We start from the raw sequence: 17,665 nt of genomic DNA, 5'->3' as shown, positions 1-17,665 counted from the left end.
TCTTTGAGTCTGGACACCGATGTGCTGCAAAGAAGTGAAAAATAAGCTTTTCTACAATATTTACACACGCGGTCTGCCTTCACTGCGGAGGCTGGAAGCCACGCGGCAGATCCAAGCTACGGCGGGTCAGGCTCACCTGGAAATGGACTAGAGAGTAAATTTCGGCTGTGAAACGCAGGCGCTGCACTTCCCGCGGCAGCCGGAGCCCGTGTCCCGGCGGAGCGCTGCCCCGCGGGGCCGGGAGGGGCCGAGTGCCGGCCGTCCCTCGGGAGGCGGCTCTCCTGCCGCGCCGCCCCGGCTTCCTGCGCCGCAGGTGAGCCGGGATCGCCCCTCGCTTCCCGCTTCCGCCCAGGTGAGCGCCGCCGGCCATCCCGCCGCTGCCGGCATCCCGAGCTCCCCGCACCCCGCATCCCGCCCGCAGGTACCGCGGCCGCCGCGGGGAGGGCACGGCTGGGGTGGGGTCAGGCGGGAGGGGGGCACGGGCGGTCGGCGGGGACCGCGCAGGAGTGGATTCCCCTTTGGACGCGGCCATGTGGATCACTGGGTGATATGTGTGCGTGAAAATATAAAAGAGATAAAACCTGTGTTTATCTGTCACAAGTATTCCAGCCTGCCAAGAGGATGGAGCTGGGCTTTGCCTGGTGGTGCCAAGCAATAGTACAAGAGGCAGTGGGTAGATACTGATGTCTAGGAAGTTCTTCCTGGATGTGAGGATGAACTTTTTTCCTGTGATGATGGCAGAGCGCTGGAATTGATTGTCCAGAGAGGGTGTGGAGTTTCCCTCACTGGGGGCTTTCCAGAACCATCTGGACTCAATCCTGTACCTTGTGCTCAGGGATGGATGGCCCTGCTAGAGCACCAGATGACCCAGCTTTGTTTCCTTCCAACCTGACACATCCTGGAATTCTCAAAGGGTTTCCAACCATCTCCTGCTTCCAGAGCCAGACCTGTAAACAGCATCTTGACCAGTCTAGCCATGGGCAGGGTACCAGCCTGCACTCATCCAGAGACCCCCCCTGTGAAAGCCCTGCTGGCACCAGGGACCTCAACAAGTCCCCGAGAGCCTGGTATAGACAGGGCATGGCTGAGTGACTCCCAATGGCAGCCAAGGGCTGTCCATGGCACTGGAATCATCCTGGTGTTGTGTTGTTGTGCAAACAGTTCCCATTGCTCAGAGAGGCTGGCTCAGGGGGAGGAGAGGAGGGAAGTAACACACCTGTTGCAAGACTTCCCATCAAGTGCCTGTCAGCCCAGGGATTCTTAGCAGAGCAGGTTTTGACTTTGTTTACGGGTGGTTAATGGGAACGCAGTTCTTCCGCATTCCTTTTTGATTTGTGACCCTTGGAAGTTCAGCGTGGTTCCAGGTCTAACAGCTCTGTTCCCTGTGAAATGATTTGTTAGCTGTACATACAGTCATCAAAGTACCTAGGATTTATTGAGAATGACAATATTTAGATACTGGAAACAAGTTTTCCATGAGAACAGGTTTCTGAGACCATGTTTTTGCTTGCTGGAGAGCAGCTTTGGCATGAGCTCTAACTTCTGTCAGACAGCAGAGAACCCACACCAGCGCTTCCCTGGAGGCTGAAGTCCACGGGAATTCAGGTTCTGCTTGCTATAGTTACCATGCCTGGAGAGTGAGTGAGGCTCCTCTTGATCTGCACCAAGACTGGTGCAGACTGCTGTGTTTTCTTCACTTTCCTCCTCCTGTAGTCACTAGTCATGTGTAAAACTCAGCCTGCCCACACAGTTTCTTGGGTTTTTTTCAGCATTATTTAGCTGTGACCCACTGCACCTTGGAGATGGGTGGTGTATCAGCGTTCAGGTACTCACAGAAGTATTCAAATTTTTTCCTTCTGTCAAGTGCCTGGGGCAGTCAGTGTGTGCTCAACAGTGTTTTTGTAAATCCTGCAGCATTGCACAGAGCAGAGGTGCTTTCACAGGAAAGGTGTGTATGTGCTGTGCTTGGTCTGACCAAATTTTTCGGTACAGTACAAGTAAAACTGAGCAAAACACGTGTTAGAATAGTGGTTTTTCACAGTAGGGAGTCACTTGATGGTGTGTAAACTATAAAATTTTGGACATCTGAAGTTCAGCTGATGGCATGTTAGGACAATTTAGGATTAAGATCACACTAACAAATGCTGTTTTCCCTTGCTTTTGCTTTTATCACCTTTAAAGTGAAATTTTCCGAGTCAGAGGTCTCTGTGATGAGGAGGATGATATGCACTGTATCAGTCACTCATGATAACAGGGCCAGGAAGAATCCCAACTGCATTAGTGCAGAAAGGTGACTTTGGATCAGGATGAGCCCTTTGGCTGCTGAGGCTGGTTGTGTTAGAAGCCTTTGAGAACCAGCAGCAGTTAGTTAGGCACTTGTAGGCTTTAATATCCCCAAAGGTTCCAGCCAGCCTGAGTGGGGAGAGCATCCCATAAGGCTGGACTTTTCCTGGAGGGATGCAGGTTGTTGGAGGCCAGGTTGAAGGACGTGGGGCAGAGGTGGCTGTGGATGGGTGGGGAGAAAAGGGCAGAAGAATCTGTGCTGGCTGAACTGTGTCCTCCTCCAGCAGCAAAGCCCTCAGTTTCCAGCTTCCAGCATCCCTTTGTGGAGGGCAGCTGTTTGTCAAGGCTGCTGGTGGGGTGTTGGGATGCCGTGCTCCCCTCTGGTTCTGGGATGTGTCGGGGCTGAGCGTTCCGTGTCTCCATGCAAATGGCAGGGGGGTGATGGCAATGGAAGACTTAAACCTTTCAGCTCTTCTGATGACCCTCTGCTGGCACCAGCATGGGGGAATTCCTTCTTCCTTGTCCTGCTTTTGAAGAAGATCCAAGTCTTGGGATTTCATACAAAACCTTCTGAAGCTTTCCCGCTCCCTCGGATGCGTTGGGTTCAGCTCTCAGAAGCGAAGACAGTGGAACCCCAGTAGCATGCTGTTCTGGGGTTACAAAACACTCAACCTCCTGAAATTCATCATTTTCTCAATGATGTTATGATGGTTATGTTGGAAGTTGTGACACAAATGTTGAACTGAGGGTTCCAATAAGATAAATAAGCATCCATAGGAGTTGGAGACTGGAGCTGGGATGTGGCGTGCATGAACTGATTTTAACAGGACGAACCAAAGTCTTTTGGATCATTCTTCAAAAATAATGCCTAGGAATGGACTCTCTAATATATTAACTGTTTTCTGATGCTCTGCTTGGACTTAGAGTATGTTTAATGATAAATTGTTTGGGTTCTTAAACATAAAGATCAATAATACATGGAGTTGTGAGTTTCTCTGGTGCCCAAAAGCAGGTCTTAGAGACCAGTCCTCAATTATCCATGACTTGAAAACTCTAAATTAGTTTGTATTTTCAGGTATCCCTTCACACCAGAAGGAGCTGTTTGCTTTAATTTTTTCCTACCCACTCTCTTATGGAAGAAAGGAGAATAAAGAAATACTGAGTGTGGTTTTAACATATTGTACAAAAAAAAAAGAAGTCACTTAAAGGATTGCAAGCTGTCTGGAGGCCAGCTCTGATCACGAGGAACCCCAAAGTGCTGTGTAAACTTGAACTGTTATTCAGTCACCTGAGATCCACTTGGGCATCCACTGGCACAAGTGGCTCTTAGGGACACTTGGAACAGCTCAAGCAAGAAGCTGAAATTTTCTTTAATCCATTTTTTTTTTCCCCTCATGTTTTGTACCTCCTTCTCTGCAGAACTTCTGCCTCAATGGAGCCAAGATATCTTGCCTATAATTCTCCTTAAATTTGAATCTCCAGTTTTCTCAGGTCTGTCCCCATTGGATAATTGCTGTTGTTACACCCCCGGCAAAGGAAAAAAGATGAATTTTGGGGATGGTTAGCTCAGCACTTGGAGGCTGTTTTGGCCTGGGGATGGATGTTTCTGGTGGTGCAGTTTGGTCCTGCTGTGAGGTGTGGACACGTCACCCTGTCCCCTCTTGTCCCCCTCCTGCCAGTGCTGGCAGCTCAGAGCTGACTGGGCACAGAGCTCACCCCAACAAAACATGAAGGATTCTTTCTGAGTGTTTAGCTCCCCGTTCCTGCTCACTGTGGGATCAGATGGAAAATGGAAAGGGAAGGACAAATGCACAAAAGAGGGCTGGGGAGCTGGACCAGCCTCTTGGCTTTGGCTCTTGGGTGGGCATGGTGCTGTCAGGTCATCGTTATTTCCTGCCGTGCTGGATTTCTTCTCTGGGTTTAATCTCTTCCTCTCCCCACTGCTGGTTTAAAGGTGTTTCAAGTCATTTTTCCTCACAGCAGTTATTTTCCATGCCTTTCTCCTTTCGGTTTGCTCGCTTTCCTCTTTCAACTGCTGATGAGAGGTAGAAAAACAGAGGAGGAAAGCGAATGGAGGGAAGTTAAACAGGGAAGAAAGAACAAATTTCCATATTCTTTGTCCTGATTTGTTAAGGTTCATGCTGTATTTTCAGTCGAGGAGGTTAAGTTTTGTCTTCTGGGTTTGATGAAGACTCAGGAGTGTGTAAGGAAATGGTGTTTTCATCTGCTCTTCAGAATCAGCTCTGCACAGAATCAAAGGCTGCTGTGCTCTTAGAAGTGTTTTACTTCGAATGGAAAAGAAAATAAAGCTGCAGCACTTCCAAAAGTGCGGATGCATTCCTGAAAATCTTTCAAGGGGTTGTATGGCTCTGCTGCTTCATCTCTTGCTACGAGTTTGATTTAAAATGACCTCCTAAATCTGTTAGGAGTCTTGCAAAGAGACTCATTCTGCCTGGCCCTGGGTGGAAACCACACAAAGCCACTGAGCTCTGCAGGAATTCCTGCAGGAGCCAAAGCTGCTGGGATATGCACAGGAAAGGGTGCATAAATCTGAAATTGTGGTTTGTGACGCACCTCCATCCACTTCTTTTTTCTAATTAGATAAATCAACTTCACCTGACTCTGCCGGAGAAGGAATGCTACTCACCTGCATAATTAATATTTTGGTAAATAGAACAGTGTTCTCCCAGAATTCCAGATGATTTCAGTGTGACCAGGGAGTGTCAGAGGCAGGGCTGAAAGGGTCAGTGGTCCTGCTGGGAGAGAGCCCATGGAATGTGCTTACCCTGGTGTCACGTTCACCACATGACCCTTGCTCCTCTCGAACTGCAAGACTAAAAAATAAATGAAAAGCTTTTATATACAGAGAGGGATATGGCTAGTCTTGTTCCAAAATAATTCCCAATTTATTATTCTGAAATTACACACTTATATACTGGATAGAATTAAAATTATGTAAATTGTGCTGTTAAAGAGCTGACTTTTTTCAGAGGAGCTTGTACTAAGTGAAGGAAACTTGTTTGGTAGAGCTGCCTTGATAGATTTCAGAATGACAGGCTCCACATCAACTTAATAACATGCAAGCAAGGGTACAAATTTATCATCTCTGCTAATTGCAAGTCTGTTGTTTTTATACTGCCATCTAGGCCTCAGCCCCTGTTGGAGACCTGTTCTGTTTGGCACTGTGGAGGAGCTTGATAAAGGATATTCTGCTCCTTAAAAGCTTATTAAAGGATATTTTGCTGTTCATGTGTGGAGAAAAGAGAAAGGCAAACACCTGTAGGAGAAGAGAACGGGCTTCCTTTGCCTGTTGTACATCAGGCTGTGATTAGAACAGATCTTCCTTAGGAAAGTGTTGGAACAAGGATTAATATGCCAAATTTTGGGCTTTAATTCTGTGCTGTCCCATGAGTGAACTTCGCTTTTATGGAGAAGCACAAAGTTCCACCTATATTGCCATCCAGCAAGGCTGAACTATCATGATAAGAGTACTGTCTACGAAGGATCAGGTGGAAAATATCTTCAAAATAATAGGTAGATTTTAGATCTGTCTATATCTGTGAAGATCATAACTTTAATGTCAATATTCAAAATAATTTGGTTGAACATGTCTGTATCTGTTTTTCCGGTTTTTTTTCATAACTTGCATTTCTATTCATGTTTGGAAGAGTTTTTCATATTCCTTCCTGTGTGTGAAAGGAAAAGCATGTGGAACAAGGAAAAATTTTTGGATGTGCTGGGGCTATGTAGAGAGCTTTGTTAAATACTTGGGGTAAACTACAGGGGTAATAGTATTTTTTTATTACATTTCTTGTAGTTAGCTTTGTATTATTGCATTTATCAAATGTTACTAATCTGTTAAGACCTATCATTAATTGATTTGAATTTTTTTTTTTTTAACCTCAGCCAGGTTATTCTGATCAATTCCAAAGCCACCCCTCAACATGCCTGAAAATCCAGCAGCAGGTAGGTGGACTGAAAATGATTCCTTTTGCTGAGCACTGAGCCCAGCAGCTCCATTCCTAACCTGGCCTGGTTTGTGGTGCAGATAAGCAGCAGGTGCTGCAGATCCTGGATCGGCTGCAGGCGAAGCTGCAGGAAAAAAGGGATGCCCAGCACCAGGAAAACCTGGCTGTCCTAAGGAACACCCTCAGAAGCCCCCTGTTCAACCAGATCCTGACTCTCCAGCAATCCATCAAGCAGCTGAAGGAGCAAGTGAGTGTAAAATTGCTGCTGTTGGTGTGATGATGACTCTGGGCCAGTGGAGCTCGGATCAGCGCGTGTAGGCGTGTGTTAACGAGGGCGCTCTCGTTAATAAGCTGTAACGTGGTGCTAGTGAGTGCTGGGCCTTTTTCTTCTCCTGTGGAGCTGGTGTCTGCAGAGGCACTGCTGAAATGAGAAGTGGTTTTGCAACCAGGAGGTCATGGGGCAACGTGCTTTGAAAGGGATGCAGGACAGGCGGGGTTGTGTTGGGAAAAAACATCTGCAAAAGACATCAGCTCCAGTGTTTGGAGTGCTGAGCAGTGTTGGAACTGGGATCCTTTGTTTTTCACTGGAGCTAAGTGCTGTTTATCAGCTCACTGGCAGCATTTTTTCCTCCCTAAAAGACAGCGTCACTTAGTTCCTGTTAATTTTTACAAGAATGCTTAACCTGCTTTGGCAAGTTAAGTGTAGAAAACCCAGCCTGAAGTTTTGCCAAGCTCTGATGCAGCTGTACCCAAGCGAGCTTTAAAATGACTTGGCTTCAGCAGAGGTTGGAACTTCTGAGGTTTGGTCTGTAAAGCCAAGTGACACTTGATTTTGTGCACATGGGCATGGACAGGTCTCACCCTGCAGCTAAGTTAAAATCATCAGCAAATTCAAAACCAGCAGGGAGGGTGTCAGGGGGACAAGGCTGTCCCTTGCCAGGTGTATTGCAGGTGTTCCTGCCTGGCTGGCCTGATGGTGGCTTATCCCTCCTACCCAAGCTCCCATCCCTTCCTTCCAAGGCTTGGATGCACGTCTGCAGGCTGTTAAACAAATGTATGAAAATGCAGATGTGTCTAAGAAGTGACTGGGACATAGTGGGGTTTGTATTTGGAATGTTCAGAATTCTCGTATCTAGAAAATTTGGGTTTTCTTGAAATTCTGTTTAAGCATGGGCAGCTTCATTCAGGATGGGATTTTCCAGTTTATTTTGTCACACTGGGAATATTTTTCATTTCTTCGTTATCAGTGAGGACTAGAAGTGCAAGTTCCAGCAGAGATAACATGTTCTGTGGTAGTTTGTACCCTAGGCTCTCCTTGGGGAGGGGATAATACAAACCAGGCCTCAGGCTCCAGAATGACTCAAAATAATTGAATTTTTGTGCCAAAATTCTGCATAGGTTTCCCTCACAGTTGCAGCAGTGCTTGGGAGCCTCTTTAGTGTTTGGTGCTTTTGCATGTGTTGTTTCTGGAATACCAGGGTGAAAAGAGTGAAAGGGGCACGGGCAGGGGAGAAGCATGAAAGAAACAGAGAAAAATGAGTGGAGTAGAAACACAGCTGAAACATTTAGGGAACTCCTGAAAAACAGTTTATTTGATATGGTAGCTTGGTTATAGATTATATATTAACACTGCCTGATTTATACAGGTGAGTATATTTGTGTGAATGGGCATATGTGAACACAGGTTTTTTTTGCTCCTTGGGCAGCCTGCACATAAAATGGTATTTGTGGAAAACCCTTCTTTTGTTTTCAATACCTTTTCCACACCTCTGTTCATTTTCAACAGCTCAATTACATGCCTCCTGACCGCTCGGTGGATTTTGATTTTACCAAGAGGGGGCTGTTGGTGTTTGCTGACAAATCAGTCACTGCTGGGACACCTTGCACTTCACCTGGACCCAGAGCATCAGCCTTCACTCCAAACCTGGCAGTTAATGAATTTAACATGATCATCCAGCAAATGGCAAAGGTAAGGCTCTAAGGTTTAGTGAGCCAAATGTTTTTTCATTTTGGAGCATTTCAGGCTGGTTTTTTGGTTGTGTGTCTGGAAGCGTGGTGCCTCCTAACCAGGAGAGAGTAGAAGTGTTGAGAACTTTTCCCTCTGGAAGATAATGTCAGCAATAGGAAGTGGCTTGGTGGCTTGTTTTGTTTTTTTAGCTCCCATTGCCAATTTTCTGTTTTACTTTCTACCAAACACACCAATGTAGTAAGGAAGTTTCAGCTGCCAGAAAACATTTTTGGTATTTGATGACACTTAATTGAAAATGGACATTTTCAGCAGAAAGTTGTTTTGATGGAGGCACTTGTTTATCAAGTACATTTTAAATTGGAAACGTACCAATTTTATAAACAATGCAAAGGATTAAAAAAAACCAGCGTGTAATATTTTATTTAACTCTTTATTTAGTATGTCTTAACTTTGCCAGGCAGATGCAGATGTACCAAATTCCCTAAGAATTTTACAGGTGCAGACATCCACCCATGTGGGATTGGCATTTATACCACAAATGTATTGTTCTGTGTTATTTTGAACCATTAATTTAATTGCTTAGTCATGCCTTTCTATATTAAGTAACTGTTGCTAATTGCCTACCTTAATGTAGCTGTAATATTTTGAGCATTACTCTTCTCATTAGTGTGTCATTAACTCATCAGAGATAAGATTTAGCAGTAAAGGCTGCGCATTATTTGGAATAAAAGAGCTGGGATAGCAGTGCATTCTCCCAGTAATATTTCCCAGTAAACAACCCCAGCAATTCTGTATTAGAACTGAAAAACAGGCAGTTGCAAAAGCAAACTTTTTTTAGCATTAAGTGTGAAGCTTCAGGGAGGGGGAGGAAATTAATTTCTTTATTTAAAAGCTGCAGCCTTTTGAATGCACACCTAAAAATCAGCATTAAAAGCAAGGGGAGCCAAAAGACAAGTAATTTAGTTCAGCTATACAGCATTTCCAGAAATCCCAAATATATTGCTCTAGACAGCACTTGGTTCATAGTTTTCATCCAGTTTGGAATTCATCTCATAATGTGAATGAAGTGTGAAAGCAGCTCTTAAATTCCCTGAGGTTTCAGAACCTCAGAGGGCTTGCATATCCAAAGCGTTGCCATATTAAAAATAATAAATGGAGGAGCTTTTATAGGAATAACATATTCAGTATTTTGCCTTTGTTTAGTCTTAGGAGGAGAATAATTCTCCCAGTGTTCATAAATTTCCAACTAGCTTATTCTGTTTCATTGAAAATTAGTAAATCATTTTATCTTCTGTTTTATTAGGGAAGACAAATAGAATCAATAACGATTGATAAACCTTCTGTTGGAGGGCTTGGATTTAGTGTGGTTGCCCTTAAAAATCCCAGCCTGGGAGAAGTTGGTATCTTTGTCAAGGAAGTCCAGCCAGGAAGCATAGCTGACAGGTGAGATCTTCATAATTGTGTTGGAAAATTGTATTTTCCGTGGAGGGAAAAGTCATGACCTTCACGTTGAAAACTCAATCAGAATAACATGTTTGTCTGGGTTGTCTGGTGGGATATTTTGGTGGTGGTATCTTCAATTCTGGCTTTTCAGCTGAAAGGGACTCATGTTTTTTGAGGATCAGGTTTTCAGATGAGTTTTAAATTTCCAAGCCATTCATAAATGGAATTTCCAGAAATCATGACTCACTTTGGAGAATCTTGAGTCCTGATTAAAAAACCAAAAGAAAACTCAGAAAAGAATACAAAGAAAATAAAAATTAGATTCTGTTTTAATTTTTATGCATTGTGTCCCTGAAAGATTTTTTTTTTCCCTTTATTTATGTGCCTCTGACAATGCCTTATTTATAGCCGGTTTTACTGTTTGTTTCCTGTGCAAATTTAGATCCACTCCTCCCAACAGATCCCTGCACAGATGTCATCATAGAATCGAGGCTTCAGGCAGTTTCTTCCTGTATTGTCTGTGGGTTTTCACCCAACAACAAAAGACAGAGCAATCCTTTAAAAATAAAACGCGATTGTAAAACCACGAGAGTTGGCACGAGACAAACGCAGCGCTCGGAATTATGTCTCAAGAAAAATGTGTCTAGATTTCAAGTCATTGGTGTCAGTTTTTAAATAACACATGTCAGGAAGTGCCAACACAGGATGACAAAAAGAGTGGGGAGAGGTTGGAATGATAATGGCGATGGGCCCGCAGAGAACACACCAGAGAACACTTAAAGAAAAGCATATTAAGGCTCTTTCAGAGTGGAGACAGATGGACTGATCCGGATGTCAGAGGAGGGTGAATATCTCACTTTAGGATTTGATGACCTGCTGCTCACTTTCTTTGATGAGAGAATCTGAAATATGGTTAGTGCTCGAAGAAAGTGATTTCTGGGAAACATCTTAAACGTGGCACGACAAAAAGGAAGTTTCAAACGCCTCAGTTAAGATGTGCGGCTATATTGTTTGGGAGTTTATAAATTTCCCCAGCATGCTTCCCATTTTGCTTCTGAGACAAGATCTCCTGGAGACTTTTTTGGATTCCTACAGAGCTTTGAAGGCAGTGTCTGTCTATGTAACAGTTTGGTCTCGTGCTCAGAATGAATATTTAACAAAGGAGATGAGTGATGGTTTCTCTCTTGTCACAAATCTAAATTCATCACTGGGGTGAATTAACTGTGAAATTTACATTATCTCAAGGTAGCAACTGAACTGTGTGTTGCTCCAAGAAAGTTTCACATCTGAAGCTTGATACTATAAATTTTAAGTAAAATATAAATATGCAGCACATCAATCTTTAGAATAAATAGTGATACAAAACAGCATCAAAGCCTGAGTTGTGGGATCTTAGAGATGGCATCATGTAGTGCTAAACATAATGAAGAAGTTTGTTGTGTAACTACAAAAATACTTTTTTCTGCTTTGTAGTTCAGTATCTTCAAGTAAAAGGGAATTGCAATTAGATTTTGCACAGAAGCAAAGTAAAGAAGTGAGCAAATTTCTCTACCATGACAAAGCTGGAGCAAAATGTGGCTGGGCAGTTTGGAACAGTGGGGGTGGAATGGAGTGTGTAAGCTGGTGAAGGCACCCTGAAAAGCAGATTTTTAAAGCACATAAACATTTGACCTTGCACAACTGCCTGTTTTGCCTGCTCACATTTCAGTTACAGGAGCCTGATGCGGAGTCACTGTGCTGCATTAAAAAATTGCTTTCAATGTTTTGTTAAGGGATCAAAGACTGAGGGAAAATGACCACATACTGGCCATTAATTGCACGCCATTGGATCAGAACATTTCCCATCAGCACGCCATTGCCCTCCTCCAGCAATCCACAGGATCCCTGCATCTGGTGGTGGCTCGGGAGCCACTCCAAGGGAACAGCAGAGCTGCCTTGTTCACTGATGTAAATCCACCTGAGACTGTGAGTTCTTGTAATACTGTCCAAATCAGATTTCGAGCTGGGCTGGATATTTTTTTTTATTTTTCCCCCCATGTCTCTGAGGTGTTTGTGTTAGCAAGTTTTACATAGAGGGATTTTTTTTCCTTTAATCAGATTTTATGTGTGATGACATTTCATTTGGACTCACAGAGCTTCCATTGCAAAGCTGCGTGGTGGAGTTGTTATAAAACAGATCCTGGGTTTTTATGGGATAGCAGAAGCTTTAGTAGATCACCATATTCTTATCAGCAGGGTCTGTTCAGCACAGGCTGGATGAAGCATTTTGTGAGAATACCCAGCTGAAACCTCCTTGTGCTCAGCAATTAAAGATGCTCTGATTACCTCTTAAAACAGAGAGTAAACATAACCTGCCGTGAGCACTGCTTGGAACAGCCCAGCCAATTTAAACTGGCACTGCTCACACCAAAAAGCCTTGTCATTGTTTCAAAAAACAAACACAATTTATCTGTTAAAGGACCTCTCAATCCCTGTTAATTTATCAGCTTGGGTTTTTTTGGGGTTTTTTGGGTTTTTTTCCATCTGCAAATTTCAGTGGTTGGGAAGCCTTTTGTTTTTGTGACAAAGGAGAGCTTGTCGCTGGGACATGGAATAAACCAGGGCTGAACTTCCATCTGTGTTCCACCCATATGGTCCAGGTGGCTTCCCTGAATTCGGACAAAGTGCACACCTAAATCCAGGGATTGCAGTATTGGAATCTGAATTTATTATGCTAGTAGATTCTGATGAAAATCTGGGTAAAAGCAGTGTTTTTCCTTATTCTTAGCAATTATTTCCCTCACGATTATTACAGAGGTAGTGAAATCTGAAGGTTTTAGTGGATAATCAATATTGTTTATTGCACTGAAAATTTTAAAAAATTAAATTTTAACTGCTTTTTCATTGAAAGATCTGCACTGAGCAGACTAACAAAATAAAATACAAATATATATCTCAGCAGGGGGTCCTTAAACTTCTTTTATGATATTTAACTGGCTTTGGCAAAGATTTTCAGTATGCTAATAAATCCTTTATTCACAGAAGATTTAAATCTGCCTACTTTGCTCCATTTGGGCCTGTATGAGATATTAATCTGACAGAAACATTGGCTGGGTTTGGGTTGCTTAACAGCTTTGTTATTTTCAGATTGTCTTGTAGAACATAAGGTCATGGTAGAGTGTAGCTTAGAAATTTGCTTCCAATCCAGTATGGCAGAATATTGTGCTGTGCTATTAATTCAGTGCTGAATGGGGGTGTTCAGAGTGTGTAAGTGAAATAACAGAAATGAGAATTTGGGCAAGGCTGAGTGAAAACTGGGCCAGTGCAAGCTCCTTGCCTCTGTTTTTCCCTCTTGTTTGCAGTACTCTGGATTTATGAAAAACTAAAAGGATGCTTTTCATTTTGGCAGGAAAACCCTAAAATTGCTTTTTCTTAGTCAAGCTTTTTCCTGGTATCCTGTTACCCCGAGAGCGGAGGACAGAAATGTGTGTTTAAAAACAGATGAGAGAAATCCCACTGCGTGTTTATGAGGAAATGGAGCTGAGTGAACAGAATCCCACAGATCCTCCAGCACGTGGGGTGGAGACAGAAAACTGCTCTGATTAATTCTCCTCCTTCCCTCTGCACGTGAGAGTGAGAAACGTTAACGAGGGTCCGAAATTAAAATCTCCTGTTTTTATTAATTGCAGATTCACTGGGGCCACGTCGAAGACGTTGAGCTGATTAACGATGGCTCAGGATTAGGCTTTGGAATTGTAGGAGGAAAGTCGAGTGGAGTAGTTGTAAGAACAATTGTTCCTGGGGGATTAGCAGATCGGGTAATTTGTTATATTATGTCACTTCTTGTTTGATTGCAAAGTGTAATTAACCGCTTTTGACAGTCTTAAAATAAACTAATATACTTAAACAAAAGGAGGCTGGTAGCATCAAAGTGTGAATGCTAACACAGGCTTCCTAAATAAATAAAGGTTGAAGGTATGATTGAGGAAAAAGCACCTGATATAAATTAAGTTGTTCCTCAGATGAGATTTGGCTTTTGTAACATTGGTGAACATACAAAAATTCTGAAATCTTGCCTGATTTTGGTCTTTTCGGCCCTTGGTCAGTCTGGGGCAAGACAAACACTCTGTAGAATTTGGCACATTTTGCAACACCCATGGGGACAAACTCTCCAAGTGAATTGTCCCTCCCAAAGTGACTGCAATGCAGGATTCAGTTTAGAGGTTGAAAATGCCCTATTTTCAGTGGGTTTCAGTGGAGGGGGGTTTGATCCCTGCCTTGCAGCCTGAGCAGTTCAAGGAGACACTGAGGTTTGTGCAAAGCCTTTTGAAGTTGCGCAGGCACAGTTTGCACCTCTGATTGTCTTTAGAGACTCGGTGCTGAGTGTTGCTGCATTTCAGGACTAGAACATTTGCAGTAACAAAACAGATTCAGATTTTTCAAGCAAATTTGGTCCTGTTAAGTTAAAATATCTGAGGACCAGAACCCCTGCAGACAAATGAGAGAGGCAAAAGTACTTCCCCTAGTACAGGATGGAAGAAAAGCTGGGAATTTGGAGAGCTTTATTGGAAAATGTTGGCTTTTTCTCAACTGTCTCCCTCTGAACCTGCCATGTATAAATGAGTATATTTTAATTTTTGTCTAGCACCTGTTTTGCTGTAAGGAATAAAGTGTTTTGGCTACCAGTGAAGCATATAAGCTAAGAACTCACCACATCATTCTCAGCTGAATGAGACATCATTAAGAACATGTGAAATAATGAGGCATGTACATGTTAAAATTGGATGAGTTTGTAAATGAGTTTGAGTTGGTTCTGGGAATAACTCTGATTGCTGTATAAATCAGTGCACCAAAGGTGGTGGAGCTGTGCTGATCAATACCAGCTGAGAATTTGGTGCTAGAAATTCCCACTTGTGATGGGAATGATGATGTAGGTCATGAATCATAATCATCAGGTGAAAAATGGATTGTGTGGAGTCTTGTTAACTTTAGTGGATTTGCTCACTGAAGTTGGAGCTGGTCACATGAGAAAAAAGATTGCCAGGCTAATATAGAACTATGAGGGAAGAACTCTGTAAAACCAACTCCTAAATCAAAATGCTGTGCTTACATTCTAACTCCTACCTGATGAGGAATATTCCATGAAACAGACCACACAGCAATCTGTGAGATTATAAAACATTGTTGCTGCCTGTTTTCTCCTAAACGAGCAAAACAGTGGGAAAAACAGCACATAACTGTGCAAACAAGTCCTTGACTTATTTAAAATGTTGCCATGGTGGTCATTTTTCCTGGCATTTTCTCACATTGGTTCTCATGGCCATGAAGTTGCCCCTACACAGTTTCAGTTTTGTGATGGAACAGATACTTTGTGGATGGACTGGAAACACTTTCTGCCATTTGATTTGCGTTTGAAGGACGGGAGGCTGCAGACAGGAGACCACATCTTGCAGATTGGAGGGACCAACGTGCAGGGGATGACCAGTGAGCAGGTTGCCCAAGTGCTCAGGAACTGTGGGAATTCTGTCAGGATGATCGTGGCGAGGGACCCCAAGTGTGAATTCATGGAGGCTCCACCAGCTCCCGTGAGCTGGCCAGTCAGCACATTGCCTCCCCTTCCAAATGGAAATGTGAGTATCTGCTGCTTCCTTGGGACGTTTTTAAGTGTGTTTGTGGCTTGTGATCAGAAAGGAAGGGGAGAACAGAGAGTTCTTGGGCCCTAAAGTGCTTCTCCTCTCTTGAGCTTCCAGATATATGCTTGTGTTTAAGTGGTCGTTATTACAGCTCTGCCTTCTATAATTTTCCCCTGTTTCCTCTATCTTATTAATACCTATAATCTTGGGATTGGAATGGCCAGCTTTACAGAATTTATTTCAGAGGGGCTGATTTCATTACCAAGACCATAAACATTATCGATAAGTGGTACTTTTAGTTCTTCTTCTTCTTAGCTCGTTACATTTCTTCTAATCAATCATTTGTAAGTGGATTTAAAACTGGACTCTGAATTTCCCTAAGTCTGAAATCCAGAGAGCCACGGCCACACCAGAATTATTCAGCACAATCATCTTTTTATGAAACATAAGTGTAATGTTTTCATAGTCTACGCTACTGCCTGTGATAGGAAATATATCTAAAAATTTTGAAACTTGTTTTAGCAAATCTTATCATGGTCATATCAAAGTCTCTTGTTTTTGAAGTCATTCTTTTCAGTTTTGAGTAATTAAAATCAACAAATGCTACACTAAGTGTACAGTAGGTCTCGAAACATAAACAAAGCTGTGCTTGTGTACCATCTGCTGCTACTGTGCTGCTTAGATTTAGGTGTAGAATCTGAGTAGCCTTTTCTTTCTTGTTTAGTTTCTTGAATATGAGTGGAGAGAGCTGGGCTGTTTTTTTGATTTGTTTTTTTTTTTTTGAAGCACTGTTTTTAAAGGTCAGAGCAGAAATCACTTTGCTCCAGACTCGCCCCTTTGCTCACTGGGCGCAGTCACTGCAGAGGCAGATTTGTGTTTTACACCCCTGGGAAAATGCTGGGGCTGTGTCAGTCAAGGATTTTGGGTCCTTCTCCAGCTCCTTTTCTCCCCAGGGCTACCCAGGAGGGATCAGTGCAGCAGGAAATGCAGTGTCCAGGGGATGGGAGGGGTGATCTGCATCCCCAAGGCTGGAGTCTGAACCCTGGGCTCGTCCAGTATTTGGCAAGAGGCTCTCCCAGGGAATCAGCATTGTTATGAGGCCCTGACTGGATCATATTCTTTCCTGACTGGTTCATATTTTCCAGGGCCATATTAGGGGCAAAATAATTTTTTTTTTGTAGTGGTAGTAGTTTTGTTTCCTCCACAAAATACTGATTTTCTCTCTTCCTGTTGTCACTGATCAGCCCTGAGCACTGTAAATGCTGCAACCTTTCTAAAATGTGATTCCTTCTTGGTGTCTTTTCTTTCTGTTCTCCTGCCATGCAGTTTAGAGGGGAAAAAAACCCATTTTCTGAACTAAATAGTGCCTTCATGTGTAGATCTGAAGAAACTCCTCTTCCTGGTTCCAGGAGAAATTTGCAAAGACAGGATTAGTTGTTAATCTGAATGTATTTATTAATTTAGTGATGATTTCAATGACCCACCATTCAGTTTGTGTCAGATTTATAATGGAACTTATCCCTAAAATCTAGTTTTTCTCTGGTTTATGAGTACTTTCACTAGCTGTGAGCTTTGGAGTGGAAAATATTTTCCTTTTCTCTTTTCTGCAAACCAGAGAAAGGCATTTTTTAATAGGTGGTTAGTTATTTTCAGTTTTATATTCATATTTAATTTTCTTTGAATTTCCTGTGGTAGAGAATAACTGAAACTACTTCTGTGTGTGGGCACAAGAAAATAATCTTATTATTTGTACTGCCCAAAATAGTGACAGCAGAGTGCAGCCAGCTTGTGCTGACCGTATTTAGGACTTTGCACGTTGATTTTTCTGCACTTCATTTCAATTCTTTTGCATCCTAGCAGGAGTGTCACTTAGAGAGAAATGTCTGCAGCCAGAGCACTGACTCTGAGGAGCTTTTTGAAGATGAAAACAGCCAGGCTCTCAAGGCCACAGCTCCATTCCAGGTGCTGCTCTGGGTTTGTTTCCTGTAGATAAGTGACAGCATCCCAACTTATCTTCATCTCCATCAGCCTCTTATGGAGCAAGGGAGTTGGAAGGCTTTTAATGAGCTTAATGACTTTGCTGGTGCAGGGAGGTGTGTGTGATAAGGAGATAGTGCCCATCGATTTCCCTTCCATTGAGAAGTGAAATAGCTATGGCTGCTTTTCATATTGGTCCCTCCAAAGCTGATGCTTGGCAAGCATTTGATTGAACTTCTCTTTTTTCACTCCCTTATGAAATGTTTTCCATTTTCCCAGTCCCTTTTTTGCTGTTGGCAGTGACAGGATCCCTCTTGATTTCATCACTTTAACAGACCTTACTCTCATCATCTTCTTTTTGATCTCATTGCTCTGTATCTGATTACAGAAAGAAAACAACTCTATGTATTTCA

General features: G+C 42.9%; 1 protein-coding gene across 1 annotated transcript in view; it reads left to right on the top strand.

The window, feature by feature from the left end:
• Nucleotides 1-6,227: 6,227 nt before the first annotated feature.
• Nucleotides 6,228-17,665, top strand: part of PATJ (PATJ crumbs cell polarity complex component) — a gene marked incomplete at its 5' end in the record, with an annotated part of 135,218 nt that continues 123,780 nt past the window's right edge. Inside the window, 7 exons of the mRNA XM_084211323.1 lie at nucleotides 6,228-6,249; nucleotides 6,332-6,498; nucleotides 8,038-8,220; nucleotides 9,524-9,663; nucleotides 11,436-11,628; nucleotides 13,332-13,460; nucleotides 15,060-15,272. Coding sequence (XP_084067449.1) covers nucleotides 6,228-6,249; nucleotides 6,332-6,498; nucleotides 8,038-8,220; nucleotides 9,524-9,663; nucleotides 11,436-11,628; nucleotides 13,332-13,460; nucleotides 15,060-15,272 — 1,047 coding nt within the window. The remainder of the gene's footprint in view (nucleotides 6,250-6,331; nucleotides 6,499-8,037; nucleotides 8,221-9,523; nucleotides 9,664-11,435; nucleotides 11,629-13,331; nucleotides 13,461-15,059; nucleotides 15,273-17,665) is intronic.

This window comes from Fringilla coelebs (genome assembly GCF_963513975.1).
Source record: "Fringilla coelebs genome assembly, chromosome: 9".
Classification (NCBI taxonomy): domain Eukaryota; kingdom Metazoa; phylum Chordata; class Aves; order Passeriformes; family Fringillidae; genus Fringilla; species Fringilla coelebs.
The sequence above is the reverse complement of the archived record's forward strand: the minus strand, read 5'-3'. Positions and strand labels throughout refer to the sequence as shown.